A 22,748-nucleotide genomic window follows, 5' to 3' on the forward strand; every position below is an offset into this window, starting at 1 on the left:
CTTCTCCTGAATTTTGCTTTAAAGTACTTTAACTTAAAAGAAACCAAAGAAGAGAAATGACATGTTGTCCCAGCCCAGTTAACAGAGGAGGATCCCCTGGCGTGAAACTCTTGTCATGAGCGTGGACGGAGGCCTTTTGTTTGGCTGTAGTCTGCCTTTGAGAAACAGCTGAGCCTCCTGTACGCTGGTGCCTGGTTCATCACAGGCCCTCACAGGAGGTTATGGTCTCTGTCCTTCGGAGCTGAACCCGCCACCTTGGGTCCCAATCTCTAGCCTTTTATCTCCAGCCATTTCTAATCACCTCATTTTCTAGTGTCTCCTGTCTTCGGGGTAAAATCTACCCCACCACCACCTTTTTAAAAATAAAACTTAATAGTGTAATTGCGAGGCAGCAAAATTTTTTTAAAGATTCTATTTTAAAGTTTTAGGGGATTGTGAAAGTAAGATTTCCACCGACATCTTTTCTAGATTACCTTGGATTTAGTGACTCATTTGCAATGTTTCAATCCACGATTTCCTAGTCCTCTGTCTGCAGGGGGGCCATAACGTCTTAGGCAGTGAGGAGCCACGGAACTGGACTGCCCCCTGGTTTCTTGTCAGCAGCACCTACCTTCTCGCCCCGTGGAACCACCTGATTCACGTATCAGTTGGAGTGCATCTTGTGCCTAGCACACAAATGAAGCAGGAGTAATCTGTTTAAAAAACAAGCAAACCAACAAACAAAAACTGTAGAACATGTATGCAGATTTCCAATTCTTCTTTACTCTTATAATTAATTACATCATCTTCCAGCCCACCACCAGCTGCGAAAATAAGTGTTTTCTTCCATACTTAAGGATGATTTTGTGCTTCAGGATGGTTTTCTGGAGGTGAAAGAAACTTGACCAGTGTGACCAACAGATGTTTTAAGTGATGGATGGAACTGAGGAAAAGCCTGGGTCTTTAGCCCAGTCTTTAGGATACCGTACCCAACTGCGCCCCCTAGTGACTATTTAGGGCATTGCATTCAGATCCAACCATCTATGTGTGAATATACTATACTGCATCAATTAATGTCTATGTTCCGTTTTTAGAGATGAATACGAAGAAGATGGATTCTGTCAGCCATACAGAGGGATTGCATGTGCAAGATTTATTGGCAACCGCACTGTCTATATGGAGTCTTTGCATATGCAAGGGGAAATAGAAAATCAGATCACAGGTATGTACACCAATGAAATTCTATTAATACCTTGAAAAACTAGTCTTCTCACCAACAGAGACACTAAGTACCTCTGTTGTCAAAGGAGTAGGGTAGACATTGGGTTTAGTACCATAAAGAAGCATTAGAAATGATCTCTGTGATCTGGAATTTACATTAAAATAATTTATTGGAGGTTGCTTAGAGGAAAAGGAAGCTTTGAAAAGCCCCACATTCGCTTACACACTCAGTAAGTAGTACTGAGTGTTTCTGGTGTGCCAGGAACTGGGCCGGGCACTGGGGCGTATGATGGTGTGGCGGGTGAGTAAGCCCGGGGATCCCTGCCCTCTCAGAGCTTACTATTTGGAAGTAACACCATGTAGACATAAAGGGGATGAGTTTAGAATTACCGTGACTCTAGGGAAATCTCTTCCTATCCATGAAAATCTCTTCCTTCCTCTGTGAAGTGAATGATGAGGCAGGGTTATCTCAGGGCTCTTCCTGCTCTAGCTCGCTATATTTCACTCTTCGCTCTTCTGAATTGGAAGTATCCTTAACGGAAATCTAATAGTGAAGCACTTTCTTGCACCCAGGAGTTAGGTGGTGTAGGCTGCTTAGTACGATTTTGCACACCTAGTTCTGGTAGTTACAGTGCCTTGTACCTCTCCCCTTAGTGCTGTTATTATGCCTCTGTGCCATGTGCCTTCCCAAGCCATTAAAATGGCCTTTGTGAGATTCTAATAAGGTTGTCAGCTTTAGCAAATAAAAATACAGGACATCCGGTTACATTTGCACTTTTGATAAACAACGGATAATTTTTTAGAAGAATGTTCCAGGTATTTCTCTGAAATTCAAAATGTAACTGGGTGCCTTGTGGTTTATCTGGCAACGCTGGGGTTTAAGAGAGGCAAGAACAAACCCAAGGTAGGCACGTAGAACAACAAAAAGTCTAGAAACTGTGTCCTTCAGGGAATTTGAAAGAACAAAGAGGTGACAGAGTGAACTATTTAACCTGGAGAAGCAACAATAGGAAGATGTAGTTGCCCCTTGTTGACGCCCTCAGGCTTTCAAGGGGAAGGATTCTGTGAGGTAGGATCGTGGGGGGTGGGAGGAGGGCTGCTGAAGGCACATTTCAACGTAATATGAGAACGATGAACATATTTTTTATGAAGTATTCACAAAAATAAATGGGAGTTCTGTAATAAGTACTTGGTTACCCATTTATAATAATCCTCTTAAGCATTTTCAATGGACATCAGTGTACGGGAAAGTGTTACAGTGAAAAAAAAATCTATTTAACTTTGTTTAACCCAGCATTTCCCAAACTTTTCTGGTCATGGAACCCTAGCTTCTCCAACCTGGTACAGAATTACCGTTCTCAGGAACATTCTTTGGGAAGCAGTGTACCAACAATCTCCCAGACTGCCACGGAGCAAGCTCTTTGTCCGGGAGGTATGCAGAGAGAGGCTGGACCTCCCTTTGCGCTTGGAGACCATACCGGATGGGAGGTTAGGCTAAGTGACCACGAACATTCCTTCATACTCCCTGGAATAACTGAGCTGTGCTCTTTGAGAACTCCTAAGTGAGTTGCCTCCTTTCCAGAAGATGGAGTAGAAAGTATTCAAGCCACAAAGAAATTAAACCAGCTACCCAAAGTCCTCCGCCAACTCGGAGGCACAGCGCAGAGCTAATCCTGTGCTGGGGCTCCGCCAGCGCACCGGGCAGGCCCTGCCCCGCAGCTGTCAGATGTGTTAGAAACCTCACAAAGCCAATAAAGCAGTACCGGATGCAACACAAAGTTCTGTTGCTTTGTAGTAAAAATGAAAAATATATTGTACTTTAACCTAATTAATTCTTTTTATTAGGAAACGGTACATATGTAACTTAATCCTGTTTTGTTGAACTTTGTAGTCAAAATGATTTTTTTTTCAAGCCGGTGCAAGTAAGCTGCTTAGACATCTGACGCAAATCTCCTTCTCTGGGCCTTGTCTGTGGGGGGATTCCTTCCCTGTGTGTTTACATCGGGTATTTGTTGGCTCAGTGACCAAAGATAAGCCCTTGCCCCTGGGAGTTAACGACTGTGTTTGTTTTCCAGCTGCCTTCACCATGATTGGCACCTCCAGTCACTTGTCGGATAAGTGTTCTCAGTTCGCCATCCCTTCCCTGTGCCACTACGCCTTCCCGTACTGTGACGAAACCTCATCCATCCCAAAGCCCCGTGACTTGTGTCGCGATGAATGTGAAATCCTGGAAAATGTCCTGTGTCAAACAGAGTACATTTTTGCAAGATCAAATCCCATGATTCTGATGAGGCTGAAGCTGCCAAACTGTGAAGATCTCCCCCAGCCAGAGAGCCCCGAAGCAGCAAACTGTATCCGGATTGGAATTCCCATGGCGGATCCTATCAATAAAAGTAGGTGGCAGCCCCTGACCCTCCGAGCCGCCTGGGGCGCCAGCTACCCCGTGGCGCAGCGGCACTGGGCTTTGATCCACCGCAGTGGTTTCTGTTCACGGTCAGATTACCTGCCAGTGGGCTAAGTACATCCCATGTACTGGTTGCCTTCAAGAAGCTGCATGAAGATCATTTTAAAATATGGTTGCTGGTTCCTCGATGATTTAAAAATACAATGACCATACAGCCCAGCAATGCCACTCCTGGGTATATACCCAAAATAATGAAAAATAGGTGTTCACACAAAAACTTATATGCAGGTGTTCATACCAGCTTTATTCTCAGTGGCTAGGAGATGGAACCACCCAAATGCCCATCAGTGGGTGAGTGGACAAGCCAACTGTGGTACATCCACATAATGAAATATTATCCATAAAAATGAGTAGGTATTATTCGTCTGTAAAGAGGATATAATGCGTTATTATTCTACCATAAAAAGGAGTAAGATCTTCTTCAACATGACTGAACCTTGGAAACATTGTGATTGTGGGAAAAGCCCGGCACCACTCTATGACTCCATTTGTATGAATTATCCAGAACAGACAAATCCGTGGAGACAACAACCAGATTCGTGGTTGCCAGGGGCTGGGGGAGGCGTTGGGGTGCTGGGGAGTGACTGCTCAGTGAGCGTAGGGTTTCCTTTCGGGGTGGTTTAGGTGTTCTGGAGTGAGATAGTGTGGAGGTCGCATAATGTTTTGAGTGTTCTGAACACACTCATGGTAAGTTTTGTGACGTGTGTCTAGTACCACAGATGTGGTACTAGATGTATTAAGGATGTATTTCTGGGGCTTGCCTCCATCCTCTGCCCTTTTACCACCAGCAAGCAAAAGACTGCTCCTCTCTATACTTCCCATTCACCTAGAATTCAACTCATTGGGAATTTTTTTCATTCCCTTTGGTAGTTAATCCTATTGGTTAAATAGCTTGATGCGTCTAAAATGCTTAGAACTATACTTAGCGCCTAATGATAGCAGTAGCATCATATTACTGTTGTTACGACCGCCTCATCATTACCTCTCTAAATTTCCATTTATTGCAACTCAGTAGATTTTGTTGTCAGTGCTTTCATGTGACAGCCCCAGGGTCACCTGGGAGGGGCACTTAGTGACACCTGCTTCTCAAGGTGCCCAGTCCATCAGCACGAGACGGCCTTAGCTCCCGGTGGAAGCCCGCTGTGCACTGCCCCGGTGAACGTTCTCTGTGAGCTGGATTCTCTCACACGGTTTGGATCTACAGCCATCAAGCAGCAGTGGAAAGAACAGTGTAGCTTGAACCTTCCCTGAACCACTCACTAGGAAGTTAACTCCTATGCCCCAGTTTTGATTTTTTCTATGTTCAATATTAAAAATAGTTGTGGAGTAAAGGTTTTATTCCTAAAGCATAAGCTTTAAATCCTCCTAGGAATGTAACTGCAAGGCAGGCCCTGTGTCCAGGCCCAGCAGACAGGGGGACCGCCCACATGGCCTCTGACCAGCAGGGAAGCCTCGGCCATGAAGTTAATTGCACGCCCTCCATCTAGAAGCTGCTGGCTGGGAGCAGCAGCATCTCCTCTGTTTCTTTCCCACGGTTTGGGCTTTTCTTTTGTGTTTTTCAGATCACAAGTGCTACAACAGCACAGGTGTGGACTACCGAGGGACCGTCAGTGTGACCAAATCAGGGCGCCAGTGCCAGCCGTGGAATTCCCAGTACCCCCACACGCACACCTTCACTGCCCTCCGCTTCCCAGAGCTGAATGGGGGGCATTCCTACTGCCGCAACCCAGGGAACCAGAAGGAAGCGCCCTGGTGCTTCACCTTGGATGAAAACTTTAAGTCGGAACTGTGCGACATCCCTGCATGTGGTAAATAGCAAGTCATTGCCTTTATTGTGGTCCACTGCCCCCTTCCTTGGGAGAACCCTATAAGGGGCAGAGGAGATGGATGGTGCTTGTTTGCTCTCACGCTGTGTTTCCTGGGTAGATACATCTTGTTGTCGCTCCATAAAACACCTGCTAGTGTACCGACACCCGCTCTCCAGGAATCGACTGCTGTCACTTCTGTAGCCTCTGTGCCCATGGGTGTAACAAGCCCCGTCTCTTCAGAGGCACAAGTGAAACAGTTTGTCACAGTCATTCATATACTGGGCTGGCTAAAGAGTCCGTTATGTTCTTTCTGTAAAATAAAAGACCCATTTTTCATTCTCACCACTAACTTTATTGATTTGGATATTCTGAGTATGCCCCCTATCTCCCGCTATAGGCTTCTAGTGGGTAGAAGCTAGGGGTGCTGCTAAACCTCTTCCAGTGCATAAGACAGCCCCACAGCAAAGAATTATTTGACCAAAATGTCAATAGTACCAAGAAACTTCACTAACCATTTTTGACACATTCGATCAGTCACAGCACCTTCTCCATACGCTGCACAGGTCTGTATTTGCATGTCAGTTCCTTTTTTACTTTTCTTGAAATAATAAGGCATAATATGCTCAAAATGTGGTCTATTTAGTCCATCTTCAGTATTAAAATGGCTGCATAAAAATTCACCAATTTCGATTTTTTTAAATGCAATGCTGATATGACAGCTGTCACAGCACAATCTAACAAAATTGTTTCAAATGAAGTTAAAGAGAACTAAGCACTACTAAAGCCATAGTACAGAAAAAATGTAATGGACTTTCTGGCCAACCCAGTGGGAGAAGACATTAGCCACAACGGTCCCCGTCCAAGTGCACCTTTGTGGCACAGCAGGCGTGGGGGGAGCAGAAAGAGAACTGTTCTCTGTGTCCTTGAGAACACCCACCAGGTAGGAGCACTCTATAGTCATTACTCAGTTATCCAGGGCAGTCTGTGGATAAACTGTGTCCTCTGCCTCATTCTTTTACTGCAGGAGTATAAAAAGAAAATGAAATTCCTGAATCAGTTTGCTCGTTTTTCTAGAAAATGTTTGGAGGGTAGGAAAAGGAGAGTGGAAATGTTGATGAAACCTGGCGTTTGGTCCTCTCTCAGCACAGACTCCTCTTCCTGATCCGTTCTCCTGTAGCATCGCCGGGGTTTCCCAAGCGGAGCGGGGCAGCCAGGATGCTGCTGCTGGGAAAGCTGGGGCAGTAAATGCAGAAAGGGATGCGCGCCCAGAGTTCACTGTGCGCCTGAAGGAGTCATTACCCGGACAACCCTATGATGTCAGGAAGATAGTAAATGTTTCCTCAGTAGTAGCTGTTACAATTACTAATGGTCAGTGTATAAAAAGGAATCTATTATAAGTAGTGTGTAGTCCATGCGTGAGAGCCCACGATGTACCGGGGGGGGGGGGGGGGGTTGAAAGAGGAGGAAAGTGCCATTCACGGTGCAGACACAGTGCAGTTGGCACAGACATTATGGAACAAAGAAGACAGAGCTAAACCAGACTGAAGAGGCCCATAAGAAAAAGCGATAAAACACTGGAAAGAACTCTGAGTGATGAAAATTTGGAAAACTATTATTCTACACTTTCATTCTTATGTGTCACTTGTTACAATATTATCTTCTGCAAAACGGTTTTGTGGATGTGTAAACACGCCAAGTGTGAGAAAGAGGTGACCAGGCCCCTTTTGTCTTGCTGGGCCTTCAAATGCCTTCAAATGCAGCACAAAGAACAAATGATGAAGTTCACTCTCCCAGAGCCACCACTGGAAACCTCAAAGCAAGTGATCCTTTCTTTCTTAAATAGTTTGCACGTAATAATTTGTGACTCTCCCTGCATGCTATATTCACCATCAATAGGAAAGGAATAAAAGTAAGTTGTAGACTTACCATGATTGACTTAGTTGCCGCATCCCTTCTCCTATAACAGGTAAGGCACGGAGACCTGCACGAGAGCCAAGGGTAAAAGCAGCGCTCACTGCGCACGTGCCATGCGCCAGGCACAGTGCTTGGGGCCTTGGCAGGTGGGATTTATACCCACCCTCCCACTGTGGTAGTTGTTATTAACCCTTGCTAATGAAGAAACTGAGGCTCATTGAGCCTCAAAGGCACCCAGCTGGTTGATGGCAGGTTTGTGTGACTCCAAGCTCACCTTTCTGCCATTTGACTGCGCTGTCTCAGGATACCAATGCGTGTCCTTAAGGAAACCAAACGGACTGTTTTCAGGAAGAAGCACATTGTTCCCTCCACCCTGGGTGAATGCAGTTGTCCTTTAGGTGACTTCTGACCCTCAATTTCCAACTAACACCCATCAGAAGTATGGAGGTGACTTACTCATAACCTAGAAGATTTGTTGATATTCCAGTTCAAGTTTCATTACAATTAGTTTAAGTCAACACTCTAAATTATACCTAAAAACTATTGGTTTTCATTTCGACAGCCTTTCTGAAGCAATCAGATGAAACACATACTCTGAGGGCTGAAAGAAATCCTCGAATGGTCCTTGACCGTGGGCAGAGAGAAAGATCCCTTACATCGACAAAACACCTACCTTGTGCGTGTATGACGCTCCCTGCTCCATGTATCCATCCCCACTGAACACTCCTAACCACGCTGTGCGGTGGGGGCCACTGAGGTTCAGAAGGGCGAAAGGACTTGTCTAAATCACACAGCCGAGGTGATTGGACCTTGAACCATCATCGAGCAGCAGAAGCCCTAACTAAACTCAAGCTCGTGCGCTTTTCCCAGACACTCTATCTCCCGTTTAAAGACCTTTCAGAAATAAATAAAAGAAAGACAATAGGCTCAACCTCTGGATTCCTGCACACCAATTCCCATAATATGCTATGACATGAAAAAAGGTTCCCTTGCTGATGAAGAAATTTATCATAGTATTAGGCAGTATATTAGGATAGTATTAATCAGTGCAGTGATGTTGGAAACTTTCAGAATGTTTCTTCTTGAATATCAGTCTACAGAGGACACAGTTAAAATTCTGAGGACTGGTTAATTCTAGTCATGTGAGAGATAAATTTAGATGAAAGTTAAATCTAGAGATGACAAGGCAGTTTTCACCACTTACAAAAATAATTTTTTTACATAGAACATTTTCATTTCATTTTGAAAGAAAACAGTTCCCCGGGAATTCTTCAGGCCAAGACACAGATCCATGCATTACAGGGACAGAGGGGCCGGGGCTCCCTGGGCGAGAATTACAGCAGAGAGCCGGCCGGTCAGCGTCCACCGTTGTTTCACGGCGAGGCTTGTTGCCATCGTCCCTCCATAGCCAGCCTCTGACAAAACAAGAATAACACCATCCTACTTTATGATGCTGCTTTAGCGCATTTGATGTTTTCTCATTTTATCCTTACAAAAACCATGAAAGATAAAGTGGGGCTTTCCTGCCCTGTTTTACAACATGAGAAAACCAAGGTCCAGGGAAACAGTAGGACTTAACCAAGATCACAAATTAATTCATAGAAACTAGATCCCCTGTCTCTCGGGCCACTCACTGCTTTTTTTTTTTTTTTTTTCCCCTAACCTGTGATTCTCAAATGGGAGGTTTGCCTCCCATGGAGCATTTGGCAGTGTCTGGAGATATTTTGATCTTCACAACTGGGTGAGGTTGGCGTCTGTTAGGTGGAGGCTGGGGATGCTGCTACACAGCCCAGAAGGCACAGAACTATCTACAGAAGTTTCCAGCCCAAATGTCAACAGTGCCAGGGTTGAGGAACCCTGAGGCTGGATACAAAGTATACCATTTATACTATAGAATATAGTATATTATATATAGCATAAATTTCACAATTTAGACTATAGAATGACGATAATATTAAATAGCAAGTACATTTATTAAAGCTTATGATGAGCCAAAGACAATGCTAAGAGTTCTTTTTATGCATTGTCTTATGTGTAATAGTTTTATAACCCTTCGAACTGGGTTTTATTCTACCCAAGAAAAGAAAACTGAGACTTAGAGAAGTTAAGGAACTTGTCCAAAGCCACATGGTTAATAAGAAATAGATCCAAGATTCAAACCTACAGCCAGCCAGTCTTTTAAACTCTATCATTTATGTGTGTATGTGAGTGTGTATGTGTTTGTGTAGATAGGTAGACCCACAGACAGACAGATGTTGAGAGTAACTTTTCATCTTCCCATGAGTTGTAAGTTTGTGGGGCAGATTTGAAAGGAGTCCTTTTCTACCTCCCTCCCAAATGGGATGGAGTCTCATGAGAATGTTTCTACGTATGTCAAAGTTAGGAGATTTCAAAATCTCCATGGGGTTTCTCATTTTCCTACTGATAACTCTCGTTTTTGTTTCAAGTTAGTCAGGATAAAGCAAGTATAGGCTTAATTAAATGCAGGATGTGAGCATTTGTTGTACTTTCTAGAATCAAGGCACTTGATAACAGTCTGCCACAGATTGTTTTATCTGTGAAATTTCCCTCTAAGACAGGACATCATATGAAACACAACCAAATTTGTCTGCAGTGGATTCTGGGCATTGGCTTGGCCAGGGCTGTGCGCATGTGCCAGGCAGTGCTTGGTGACAGTGAAAGAACAAGGTAGTTGGGGCAAGACCTGACCTCTCAGCCTCCCTGTCTTTTCTTTCCTATCCCGTGCATCTAACAATGAGAATGGTTAATGATTTATTCAGCCGGCCACTCACTGTGCATTGAGCTTCTGCTGTGCACCAGACTTTGTGAACATGTTAGATCCAACCGTATTTTCATGTAGCTGACAATCTAGTGGAGGAATCGGATGAAAGAAATATGAATCGCATTAAGTACTGTCGTATAATTCCCAACATTTCTGTGTACCGCTGTTATGTGCTTTGCATTTTAATGATGGCTGCTGTTGAAAGTTCTTTATACCAGAAAGTTCTTTTATACGTATAAAGAACTGATTAATTCATAGGCTTTATATCAGCCTATGAATTAATTAATGTTCCATGAAATATATTGAATTAACTGATCCTTACAATAACCATAGGATAAAGGTGTCATCTCCATTTTACTGATGGAGAAACTGAGGCAATGTTGTTTTTACTAAAGCCAGGGTTCAGCCTGGGTTGCAGACCAGGTCCCCCTAGGCCAGGTCCCCAGTAGGGGGCGCGTGAGAGGCAACCACACATTGATGTTTCTCTCCCTCTTCTTCTCCCTTCCTTCGCCTCTGCTAAAAATAAATAAAGAAAGAAATCTTAAAAAAAAAAAAAAAAAAAAAAAGATTCAAACCAGGTCCATAGGACTGTTGGTCTGGTCTTCTGTCCACCATGCCAAAACTTAAAGAAAAACTTCTCCATTGTTCAGAGTAATACACATTCCTTTGTTATTTTCCTTTTCCTTGGATCTTTATGAACTCCAGGTCTTTGAGATGCTGTCCATGGATAGTCTTCTTCCCAGCTCCTCTGGTGCAGGAACAGGACCCGCCTCTACAAAGACATCTACTCTGAGTGACTCCATGGAGCCCCACTTAGTCTCAGCCCTGATATGGACCAGCCCCCACCCGCCTCTACCAGCTCGTCCAGGCCCCACGTGTTTGCCCTGTTCCCGTTAAGTCCCAGCTCTCCTCCCTTCCCGGCAGCCCAGCTCCCAGTCCTCAGAGTTGGCCATCTTCCCCGAGATCCTGCCTGCAAACCTTCATTCACTACACTTTCACCTCTAGTCACCGTGGCTACCTTCCAAGCCAAATACTGTGGGCTGGGTGGAAACTAAGTCGAAAAAGAAACATTTGCCTATTTTCTTTCCAACTGGCACCTAGACACACCTCCCAGGTTCAGAGTTTCACTGTAGCCCTTATCATTGCTTTTCTGGGCAGCTCTGGGGATGGGGCTGTGTCTTTTTTCCTGAGAGCTCCTTTTGCACTGGCCTGGCGATTTTATTTTGGCTGGATTCTACCATGTGACTTACGTTCCTTCTCTCTCTCTCTCACAAATCCCTCATTTGTTTCTTTCTTAAATTGTGTGGGGAGGCAGAACCTCTACCGGATCGATGTTCTAATTTTCAAACCTTGGCCCTTTGTTTTACTCTAGATCAAGTTCTGAGGCCACATGTCTTCCACTAGCCAGGCTAGTGTGTCTGATTCCCCTCTAAATAAAGATTTCCCCCTCTACCAAACAACCGGGATTTCCAAGCAGAGGTATTGTGTTTATTCCTATACCAGCTTCACTAAAGAGTACCCGTTGATAAGAAAAGTCGTGAACCTTTGGCTCCATTTGGAGTTTTCATACCTGGCCTGTTGCTTTTGTATTTCCTTTTAAGTCCTTGCCTTGCAGCAGTTTGCCAAAGGGCATGTTACCCAGTCCTGTGCCTGAACAGCCCTGACTTGTCCCATAACCTTATAAACACCCGCCCTGGGTTCTGCTTTGTCACAAACCATTTTCTACAACGTGGTGGTTTACAGTCCAGGGCAAGGCAGATGTTTTCCAGATTGCGAACACTGCAGTTTTTAACTTGCTCTGTCAGCAGCCTTCTCCCATATTTCATAGAAGACCTGTTGTAAGGCAATTTGTCTTTCAGCCATTTCTTCAAACCAAAATTGAACATTACAGTGAATTGGGTGGTGGGGAGGGGGAAAGGAGGAAGGAATAGAGTACTGCTTTGTGTAGTTTGAAGCTTTCCGGAAGAGTTATTTTTATACTGCAGAGATTTTCAAGATGTACTTTGGTCTCCAGTCTTTATATATTTTCAACAAAGGAAAGAACAATAGTTGCCCAAAACTTATAACTGAGTCAAGTTTTCTACACATTTTTAACCATAAAATAATTTTCTCTCAAAGGTTTTTTTTCACTGTCCCCAGTATGTACTGAGTCTTTACCCAGTGTGTCAGCCAATCTAGCAGTAAGCTTTTGGAAGCTCTCAGCTCTTTGGGTCAACTACCAGGTCAATAGGAAGTGCTTCTTGTCATCTTAACCCTCTTAACCCTTTGGTGGCAGAGTAATTCTCCTTCTTTTTCTTTTCCTTCTTCTTCTCCTCCACCTCCTCCTCCTTCTTTTGAATATCACTAGACAATCAATTAAGCAAACTTTTATTGAATCTTCAATTGTGGTGCAGAAATACATTTCAGCAGATTTAAGTCCAACACCGCCATGAAGAGAGAAATTACAGCACCAAAATTTCCCCTCTTCTATCATAATATACTAGGATTAATTTAAATTACTATTTAGTCTACTGTTCTAATTTTTCTAGGTTTTTTCATTCAAATTTGTGCAGTTTTTCTAACATGAGATAGAAATCTTAATTCTATTAGGAAAAAAAAATTAGCTCTCAAGCCAACACATGTCGTCTAATCTACTGAGACTATTCAAGAACAAAACCCACTTTGAGGAGCATCGGCCCTCAAAACAGCACCAAAGCATTCGGTACTGTGCGCTATGACAGAAACAACTGATCCATTGATCGATAGCTTCTTCAACAAAAGTCGGAATCAAGAACACGCTTAAAATGAAAGTCAAAAGTGTTCAAACCACTTGACATCAAACCAAGTATATTTTATGTTTGGAAACACTAAAATAAGTGTTTTGTTTATAAATATGGAAGGAACAAAAACATCACTATATCAAGCCACAAAGAACGAAAAATAATTTAAGGACAAGAATACAAACGTTAGTCAACTTTGCTTTCTTCTAGGCTGCTTAAATCTCACAGCATTTGCAAATATAGCTAAAGCCTGTATTCCTTTAAAGCCTGTATTTCCACTCATTTCCCATCGACCATTTTGGAATTTTGTATGTTGTGTTTTATGGTGACAGAATTCTGATATAACACCACAAGGATTGTTGTTACGGCTTTGTATCAGTCAAGTTTCTGGCAGGAAGCTAAAGGCACAAGCAAACAGACTAAGGAGAATTTCATGAAGAAACTACGTATAATGGTGGCAGAATAAGGGAAAACCAGTAAGGTGCAGAACCCAAGCAAGCAGGAGGGGGAGGCTTTACCATCCTCAGCCTGGGAAGTCAAGGGAACAATCAGTTACCTTACCCCATAGTTGAAGCAGAAGGGGGAGGGCTATGCAGTGCGTGCTGTGACCTTTGGTGGAGGGATGAAGGCAACTGTCCACAACCCAGCAAGGAGGGAGTCGGGAACAAACACATCAACCGTACTCTCTTCTTGCCCTGGCCAGTTCTTATCCTGCCAATGCCTCCCCTCGACTGAACCTAACTGGAAGCCAGAAGACAAGGGTGCCTATTAATACCATTATACACATTGAGGTCAACCACAGCCTAGAGCGGGGCAGACAAGGACTAAACTGGATCTGGTAGGCTGAGGACACTTGGGAAAATATCGCTATTTTTAAATCAGTTGCTTCATAAGAGAGTCAAAAGTTTTGCAGGGACCTAAAGAAGGAGTGTCAACTCAGTTTATAAAATCAGAGAACCTTGGGAGAAACCATAGAAACCATCCAGCCTCTGCTTGAGCATTGCCAGGCACCTCCCGAGACAGGGACACCTCTACCACAACGCGGTCATGGATGGCTCCCACCACTCGAAACCGGCCTTTGTAAGCTAGGACCCAGAACTTGTATGTTAAATCTCCTGATTAAAAAAAAAATGTTGCCCACTATTTTTTAAAACACTAATAAGTAACAAGTCTATGTACTGGATCTAGTTTGTAACCTTTGGTGTCATTTCTCATCCAAATTTGAGGGCATCTACACATCCTTCATTTGATTTTCTTTGATTTAAAGAGCATGTAGCTCCTCCAGTCTTTCCCTCCTAGCCTCCTCCTCCTCTGGATGTTTCTTGCTTCTTCAAAGGCCTTCTTAAAACCATAACAGAGTAGAGGACATCTGTCGGAGTATTTTTACCAGAACAGGTAGCGTAGGGCCATGACGTTTTTGATCGTGACTTAGTTTGGCCAGAGGAGGGGATTTTGTTGCTCTGAGTGCCACGTGTGAGAACATTTTTGAGCAGTTTCATCATGATGTTGCTGGGTCCAATGGAGCCTTCAAGTCTTCACTAAAACTTCTTAGTTTTGCTTTTGTTTTGCTTTTGTCTGGTTATATCAAAAATCACTTAGCAAACTTGCTTAATCATGGACTTCTCTAGGCAAGGTCTTTAACCTCACTGCAAGCTATAATATTTATTTATAAAATTTCAACTGGTGGTTTTAGGTCATTATTTTAGCCTGTTGTGTATGATCCCCTACAAAAGCTTTCTCCAGTCAGTGAGGTGTCTTTCCTAGATGCAGGCCATTTTCAAGGTTGAAACATGTCATCATCAAGTAGTGGATGGTAACGCTGAACAGGCAGATTTCCTCCAGCATAGCCCTCCAGAACTTGGTGTGATTTTCTGGTGAAAACTTAGGGTTCAGGCACATGGTGAATTACAAATTCATCTAATATTACCTAGCCCTCCATCTTTTGTCCATAAAGATAATCACTTGAACAAATGTTTCGCTAAAGTTTCAATGTGGTTGGTTTACCACTCTAAAATAATCCTATCAAAAATTAAAAAGATTTAATTTGATAAAACCTATTGAATTTTGGCACTTAAAGATTAGCTCGGGTTTTTTTTTTTAAGTGGGAAGAAAGATTTGAACAGACATTTCATCAGAGAAGATACACAAAGACAATGAGCATATGACAAAATGTTCAACACCACCAGTCATTAAAGAAATGCAAATCAAAACCACATCTGTTTGGATGGCCACTATCAAAAGAAGGAGGAGGAGGAAGGGGAAGGAGAGGAAAGGAAAAAGAAGAAGAGGAAGGAAAAGAAGGCAAGAAAGGAGAAGAAGAAAGAGGAAAAGGGGGAGGAGAAGAAAATAGCAAGTGTTAGCAAAGACGTAGAGGAATTAGAACCATTCTACTTTGCTGGTGGGAAGGCAAAATGGGGTAGCCACTGTAGAAAACAATATGGTTGTTCCACAAAAAATTAAAAAACAGATTACCATACGATCCAGCAATATCACTTCTGCGAATATATTCACAAGAGCTGAAAGCAGACTCCTGAAGGGGTATTTGCAGCCATGTTCACTGCAGCATTATGCACCGTAGCTCAGGTGGCAGCAAGCCAAATGCCATCAGTGGATGAACAAGTAAAGAAAATAGGTTGTATTGCTCAGTCTTAAAAAAGAAGGAAATCCTGTCACATGCAACCATGGATGAACCTTGAGAACATCATACCGAGTGAAATAAGCCAGTCATAAACAAATACTGTGTAATTTCACTCATAGAAGGTATCTAAAGTAGTCCCACTTACAGAAACAGAAAGTAGGATAATGGCTGCCAGGGGCTGGGGCGAGGGGGAGCTGGGGACGTGTTGGATGAGTATAGGAATTCAGCTCTGCAAGATGAGAAGTTGTAGAGATGTGTTGGACAGCAATGCGAATATACTTAACACTACTTACTGTGTGCTTAAAAGAAGTTAAGATGGTAAATTTTTTATGTGCTTTTACCATAATTGAAAGTTTTTTAAATTTTTATTTATTGATTTTAGAGAGAGAGAGAATCAGTTTGTTGTTCCACTTATCTATGCATTCATTGGTTGATTCTTGTATTGTTCCATGACTGAGGAGCGAACCTGCAACTCTGGCGTAGCGGGCAACACTAACCAACAGAGCTACCTGGCCAAGGTCCACAATTCAAAGTTTTTAAATTAAAAAGAGAAGATTAGCCCAATTCTTTCCTTTTATAGAGGAAAAAACTGAGATGCCCTGAGAATTTATAGAAACTCCTGTGGATTCCAGTTACTGATCTTTCTCAAGTGTTGACAGATGAGTTAGTCTCCTAATTATTGGGGTTAAAACATTTTCTGAAGGCAAAAATTTGAATCACCATATACAGCCGATTGGACTCTTAGTTAAAGAATTCACTTGAGAATGCATAAGGCACTAGATCACCTGCTTAGTATTTCCATCATTAAGTCAAGAGAACAGATGGCTGGGCCCAGCATGCCCACTGGAGGCCTCGTTACCACCCTTTCTCCTCCAGCTTCCAGGTGTTTGCTTAAGTGTCACTAGTGCAGACCCCTGTCTGCTAGAGACCCACTTATCATATAGTTACTACTAGTAACAAATGACAGCAATTCCTATTTGTCTTCTGTGGTTCTTCATTTTTTTCCACACAAGATCATGATTTAACTTGTTTAATTTTCTTTGAATTCTAAGTTTCTGTAAGGCTTATTCCCACCTTTGCCACATTGCAGATCTGAGCATTTTGTTGTTTTATTTCAAAAGCAATATCCTACATGATGTTTCATTTTATAAAAGTACCTCTTGCATGAGAAATCATGTGTACCTTGCTTTAAGCCCAGGATTAGAAAGGAGTGTTTTCTCTATTATATTTAATTACTAATCAAAGTATTGAATATCATTGTAAACATAAAACAGGAATGTCAGATGTGAACTGCGATACCAAATTGATTTTCAAAAGGAAATTAATCATGTGATCCAGACTAAACCATTGGTTTCAAAGACTCCAAGCATTTAACCTGATGTAAGGAATATGTGCATTTAACTTTTAAACAGCTATTTGAAAGTATTAAAAATCTGCACCCTGCTAATTTTCTTTGCCATGCATTGGAGGCATCCATTTCCCCTGAAATTGCACAGGAAGAATAATGTCCATTGTTCGCGTATGATTCTTTTTAATAGTATGATCTCTGCTGGATATTAGCCCCCATTGAGACGGAACCTCAGACTCTTAAGGAGATGATGGAAAACAATTCCACGTAGCATTCTAACTTGCATTAGTAATATAATTTATAAAGCATGGAAGTATCGAAGGCAGACAGGCTTGCATTCTAACCTACCGTAACTCTTTCTAGCTTTGTCAAATTATTTCTTCTTCCTCAGACTGAATTTCTGTATGTGTAAAATCAAGATAACACCAAGCACTGGATTAAAACGATGAATAAAAATGCTAGGACATTTCAAAGAGGTCGGGCAAATATTAGCTTTCTAATTTTCCATGAGTAACATTAGTTGTACTGAGGAATGTTTTCATATAAAATTTTTGTGCCGGATCCTGACTCCCCTTCTGGCCAAACGCAGAGAGCTGTGTGGGAAAGTGAGCCTGTTGTGTGGCAGGCTTACAATGGGCCTGAACTGGCTTTCTATCCCTTCCAACGGGACCGTGTATTGTGCTGCTTGATTATTTCACTTGGCAAGAAGACCTCGTGCTCATTTGCATATCCTCAGTGTAATCTGAAGGAGCCAAATTTGACTGTGTTTAAAGGATTTAGCTTCTTGAAGTTTGTTCTCCTGCAGACCTACAGGGGGATTTGTCCCAGACTTCTCATTTACAATCAAAGGCGTTCTGTGAATAATCTGATACGGAATGTACAGAATAGGCTCTCTTGTTTGCCAGACAGGTGAGAGCCCTGCTTTCTCTTGTTGCTAAAAATCTGGGCCAGAAAAATGACTAGTGTTACGTTTGTCCTAAATTAGCCTCATTCCTTTTGTAATCGTTACGCTCATAATGATTTCACTGAAAATCCAAGAATAACAAGAGGGATTTCTCCCCTTACAGTACTGATAAATATGAAGGGGTTTATAATCTTAATAATAATAATCATAGCATCCAACGACTGTGTGTCAGTTTTCAGTTTTCCAAGGTCCTTTCATGAACATTAGCTCTCATGTAAACAAAATGAGATTGAATGAAAGAGTGGATGGAGGTAAGAGAGGTGGTTTCTTGCTTAAGGTTGTTTAGAATTCCCGGCCCAAAGCTTTTATCTCTGAATCCTTTCCCACTCTGAGGGTAAGGGGTAAATATTGAGTGACTGACTTGTAACAGGTACTAGAATAGACACTTTCCATGTTACTTCATTTATTGTCTCTAGCAATTTTATGAAAAAGGTATTAACATCCCCATTTTACAGATGAGTTTCCTTAGAGAGGCTAAGTACTTATGGAAGGTTATATACATAATGACAAAGGCAGTCTTCAGAGTTTCTGACACGAAAACGTACACTTCCTTTATTCTGCTACATTGTTTCTAAAATGGACCGATGGATGGATGGATGAATGGATGGATGGATGGATGGATGATAGAGGTCTACCTGTATATCTATCTGACAGGCTCTGTAGTAGACACTCTTCCATGTGGTTTCTATCTACCCACCCACAGACGTGCAGACACAATTGTTACTAAAGAACCTGCAACCCAGTTCCTAATGACTAGAATGATTAGAACGGCCCCCCAGAGATGCCTGGGTTATATGTTCACCTGCCACAGTATATAAAGCGTGGAGTTAAAAAGTAGCACTTCTGGCAAAGCTTCAGTGTCACTGGCCACATTTCAGACCTTCCTCGTCCTTCCATGTGAAGCAAGAGGAACCCTACCATAAGAAAATACATGTAAAACAGCAGCCATTCTCAAATTACCGGCAGTGTGGCATAGGAGCTAGAGCAGGGACCTATGAAGCAAGACCAATAGGGGAGGAGTCCCAGCTTTTGAATTACTAGCTGCATGTACTTGGACAAGCTACCCAACCACTCTCCTATAAAAATGGAGATAAGGATGGCACCTACCTCATGGGTTTGATTATGAGGATAAAGTAAACGAGTTAATGAAAACTGCTTAGAACAGTACCTGGCCCCATCCGTAACAATAGCTAGCATGGTTTTGTGCCAGTAGAAAATGCTCCATAAATATTAAAATGTATTATACTCCATAAGCAGGTTTTACCCCACCCCAAATCCTCTCTGAGGGTTAACCCAGAGAGCACACAGTTCCATCACCCAGACTTGGGTACCCCTTCTTCACTTGTCTTCAGCCTGCTTATGCGGGAAGAAGGCAATATGGTTAATTACCGCTCTATCTCACCAAACCATAGGCTCCCCAGGAAGGTATGTGCAAGCAGAAACTGTATGTAGTGTATTCCCATTTACATGTACAAGGGAAACTCATTATTTAAAAGGACTTTTTGGGTGTTTTTACCACTGTAGTCATACTTCCCTGGTATTTCCAACAACACAGAGTAATTATCTTTTCTCTGTTTTCCTTACTAGACCATGAGTGCCTGAAGGGCAAAACACACGTCGTATTTAATTTTATATTCCCACGCCCTAGAACAGTGCTCGGCAGCAGTCGTTTTTGTTTACTGACTTACTGAACAAGTGAAAGGAGGAGTGAATGGATGCATGGTTACTTCTTTTGTTAAGTAAATAATCATCTGAATTTTGTGTCAGTCTGAATTTTCACACTTTGGATTTCCTTAAAGCAAGATAGCTGATGAGGTTTTTGGTGATCAGGGCATATATTATGCAGCCCCTCTAAACACTGTCTGATAATTCTTGTTTGTTTTACCAGTCAAATAATTTATTAATGATACTATATGCCTAAAGTACTTAGTTTTAAAGGCCAGACTCAAACTGAGAAAAAGAAATGTATGCCTAAGGTCCATCTACATGTGTTATATTCTTTTCCAAGCAATGGTAGGTACAGTGGATGTATAAGATTTCAAAAATACACTTCAAAGTGTTAGCACTCATAATTACTGGGTTCATATGAAACCATTTAAGAAGAATTCTTGGTTTTCAGAAAAAGTATCAAGTTATACAGTGGCGCTGTGCTGGAGGGAATTACAGACACTACCCAAAATAGACACTTTTGTGGATGAGGGAAAGAGAGGCCCAGAGAGGTGAATGATTTGTTCAAGATCACACAGCTCAAGGTCAGAGGCTGAGCCGGCCCTGACTTCCGGTCCCAGTGGTCTCAGGGCAGTGGGTGTGTGGTCACAGGGGCCAGGGTTCTTTAGTGATGTTGATTCTGGAAGATGCAGCAGAGGCCCTGTATGTCCAAACAAGCCCAGATAATGGCATGATTTCTGGAACATCTTGTTGCGGTGGTTGATCTGGGCTGGCAGCCAAGGGGAGAAGAGCCCTGTGGTCCACGTTAATGCTCTCGGATGTATACAGGCCATTCCCTTGGCATTTAACTTTGAAGGTGTTAGAGAAACGCAGGTCTGCTGCTGAAGAGAGGCAGCAGCAGAGGGGGACCCACACGCATGCGAACGCTTCGTAATTTCCCTCTGCAATTTTTAAACGTTTGAACTTTAAACTTTTAAACTTCAATAAATTATGTTGAAGGTTTGATAGAAACAAATTGTAATAAGCAACAGTTCTTTTTTTTTCACAGTGGACTTTTGTGTATAAAGAATAGGAGGTCATGTTAAACTATGCAATGTAATATACGTGTTATTTGAACTTGTATAACTTTTGTTCTTTTTTTTTTTCTTTCCCGCACCCAGATTCGAAGGACTCCAAGGAGAAGAATAAGATGGAAATCCTGTACATACTGGTGCCGAGTGTGGCTATTCCTCTGGCCATCGCCTTACTCTTCTTCTTCATTTGCGTGTGCCGCAATAACCAGAAGGCGGCGGCGCCGCCTGTCCAGAGGCAACCGAAACACGTCAGAGGTCAAAATGTGGAGATGTCGATGCTGAACGCGTATAAACCCAAGGTAAAATGGCAGTGCACAGCTGCATTTATTCTGTCGGCTTCAGGGGAAAGCAAACTCCTAACCCTCCCCAGTTTAGAAATCAAACGATACAGAATCCGTTTTCTCAGGGCCAGAGGTCGTTTTCAGGTGAGCGTGCATCTCTGACTTTGTCTCAGACGGCTTGCACACCCTTTCTTCAGTGTGTCCACTTCCGTGTGGGCCACATCACCGCCTCACCACAGAGTCTGGCCTAGCAGGAGTCCTTGGGGCATCATCGCCACCAGCCCCTCAGGACCCAGAGTGTGAGCTGTTTTTCAAAATCTCCGAGAAGGAAATTCCGTACTCTTCCAATCAAACTGGAAGAGATGAAGGAAGAGAGAGACCCCACGTGATCTTCACTGTCAGCCTTGTCAGTGCACAGCGATGTGCGTGTGCTTATCACCTCCCTACTGTGCGCCTAAAGACGGCAAATTTTATGTCTTTTACCACCACTCCAGAACCATATCCTTTTAATGCCTCACTTAAACCCCCTTCTCTTTGGCTTAAGTACATTTTAAGAGAAATGATGTCTTTCTCAAAATCTTTGAACATTGTTCTCTGATAGCCCACCTTAGCCTTCTCCTCTCTGTGCTAAAGCAGCCCGCTCCCTTCTAGCTTTTCCTACACATCTTTCAACATTCGGGCTGCTCGAGGTCCTGGCAGGGGACCCAGGGTCACTGGCCCTGACCTCAAATGGAGCACACACTCCACACCTTGGAGCTGAAATACAACAGAGGCTTTCTCTGCGGAAAGACGGCACCTCAACCCCAGGCCTCTTGGCAAAGAGATTTCATTTAAATAATTTAAGATTCTGCATTCAAAAGCCTGTCTCCAAAGGAACATTCGTTCATTCATGTGACAAATATTTATCTTCTCTGTAGGTTGGCGGTCATATTATTTTTTTGACCTCCATAAAGAGAAGATGCATCACTTGTAACAAAATTTTAGGGGAAAATGTCTGCACCCTCAGAGGAACTAGTCCTTTCACCCAGTGAATGGGGTAGCACAATAGTGACTGACACATAGTCCTCATTTGATTCACATTTGCTTTGCAATCGGATTTTTTTTCATTTAAAAAGTCTTAAAATATTGTTCTTTTGGAAAGTCATAGGTGTTGGTAAGGTTTTGAAGTTTCTTAAATGCTAAAAATTCATTGTAAGTATTCTGCCCCAAGCAAAACCGCTGTTCTGTTCTCTTAAGTGTGGATTTTTACCATAAAAATCCCCGTACACCCTGGAGACCAGAGTTCACTAGGTGGCTTGGGGGACAGGTGGTGGCAGAGGTTCATCTCCTTACACACCCTGCCTGCTTGCTAGCTGACTCAGTGCCTCATGCGTGTTGTGCAGCCTCACACTTACTCCTCACAGAGGCAGTAGAAGAACAAAGAGGGGGTTAATAGTGTTACACATTCATGAGTAACACCTAGTTGACCTCTTACGTACACCGTGACTTTAAACTTCTAGTTCAAAATAGTCCGGGTTCTGTGAGAACCTTTCCCTGTTATTAAATGTTAAAAAGCCTTAGAAACCTTAGAACTCTGAGTGGGACAGAGGCCCAGTGCGGTTACAGCAGTCACTGTGCTGGACATGCGGGGTCCTCCTTGCTGTGGCGGGAACCAGGGGAAGAGTCACTCCATTTGGGAAAATTATCCCAGTTGTGTAGGTCAGCCTGTACGAGGAGCTTTTACACTCATTTTCTCGCACCTGTTACAGAAGACAGGTATTGTCACCACTCTTGTACAAGCAGCGTAACTACGACTGAAACTGATTTACTAACTTACCCAAGGTCAAAGAGTTAGTAATTAAAAGAGACA

The 22,748-nt window shown here is 42.8% G+C and overlaps 1 protein-coding gene across 1 annotated transcript in view; it reads left to right on the forward strand.

The window, feature by feature from the left end:
* The window catches only part of ROR1 (receptor tyrosine kinase like orphan receptor 1), a 375,382-nt gene that overhangs the window by 335,800 nt on the left and 16,834 nt on the right, over positions 1–22,748 (forward strand). Inside the window, exons 5-8 of the mRNA XM_053921513.1 lie at positions 1,074–1,201; positions 3,276–3,593; positions 5,227–5,472; positions 20,706–20,917. Coding sequence (XP_053777488.1) covers positions 1,074–1,201; positions 3,276–3,593; positions 5,227–5,472; positions 20,706–20,917 — 904 coding nt within the window. The remainder of the gene's footprint in view (positions 1–1,073; positions 1,202–3,275; positions 3,594–5,226; positions 5,473–20,705; positions 20,918–22,748) is intronic.

This window comes from Desmodus rotundus, chromosome 3 (assembly GCF_022682495.2).
Source record: "Desmodus rotundus isolate HL8 chromosome 3, HLdesRot8A.1, whole genome shotgun sequence".
Classification (NCBI taxonomy): Eukaryota; Metazoa; Chordata; class Mammalia; order Chiroptera; family Phyllostomidae; genus Desmodus; species Desmodus rotundus.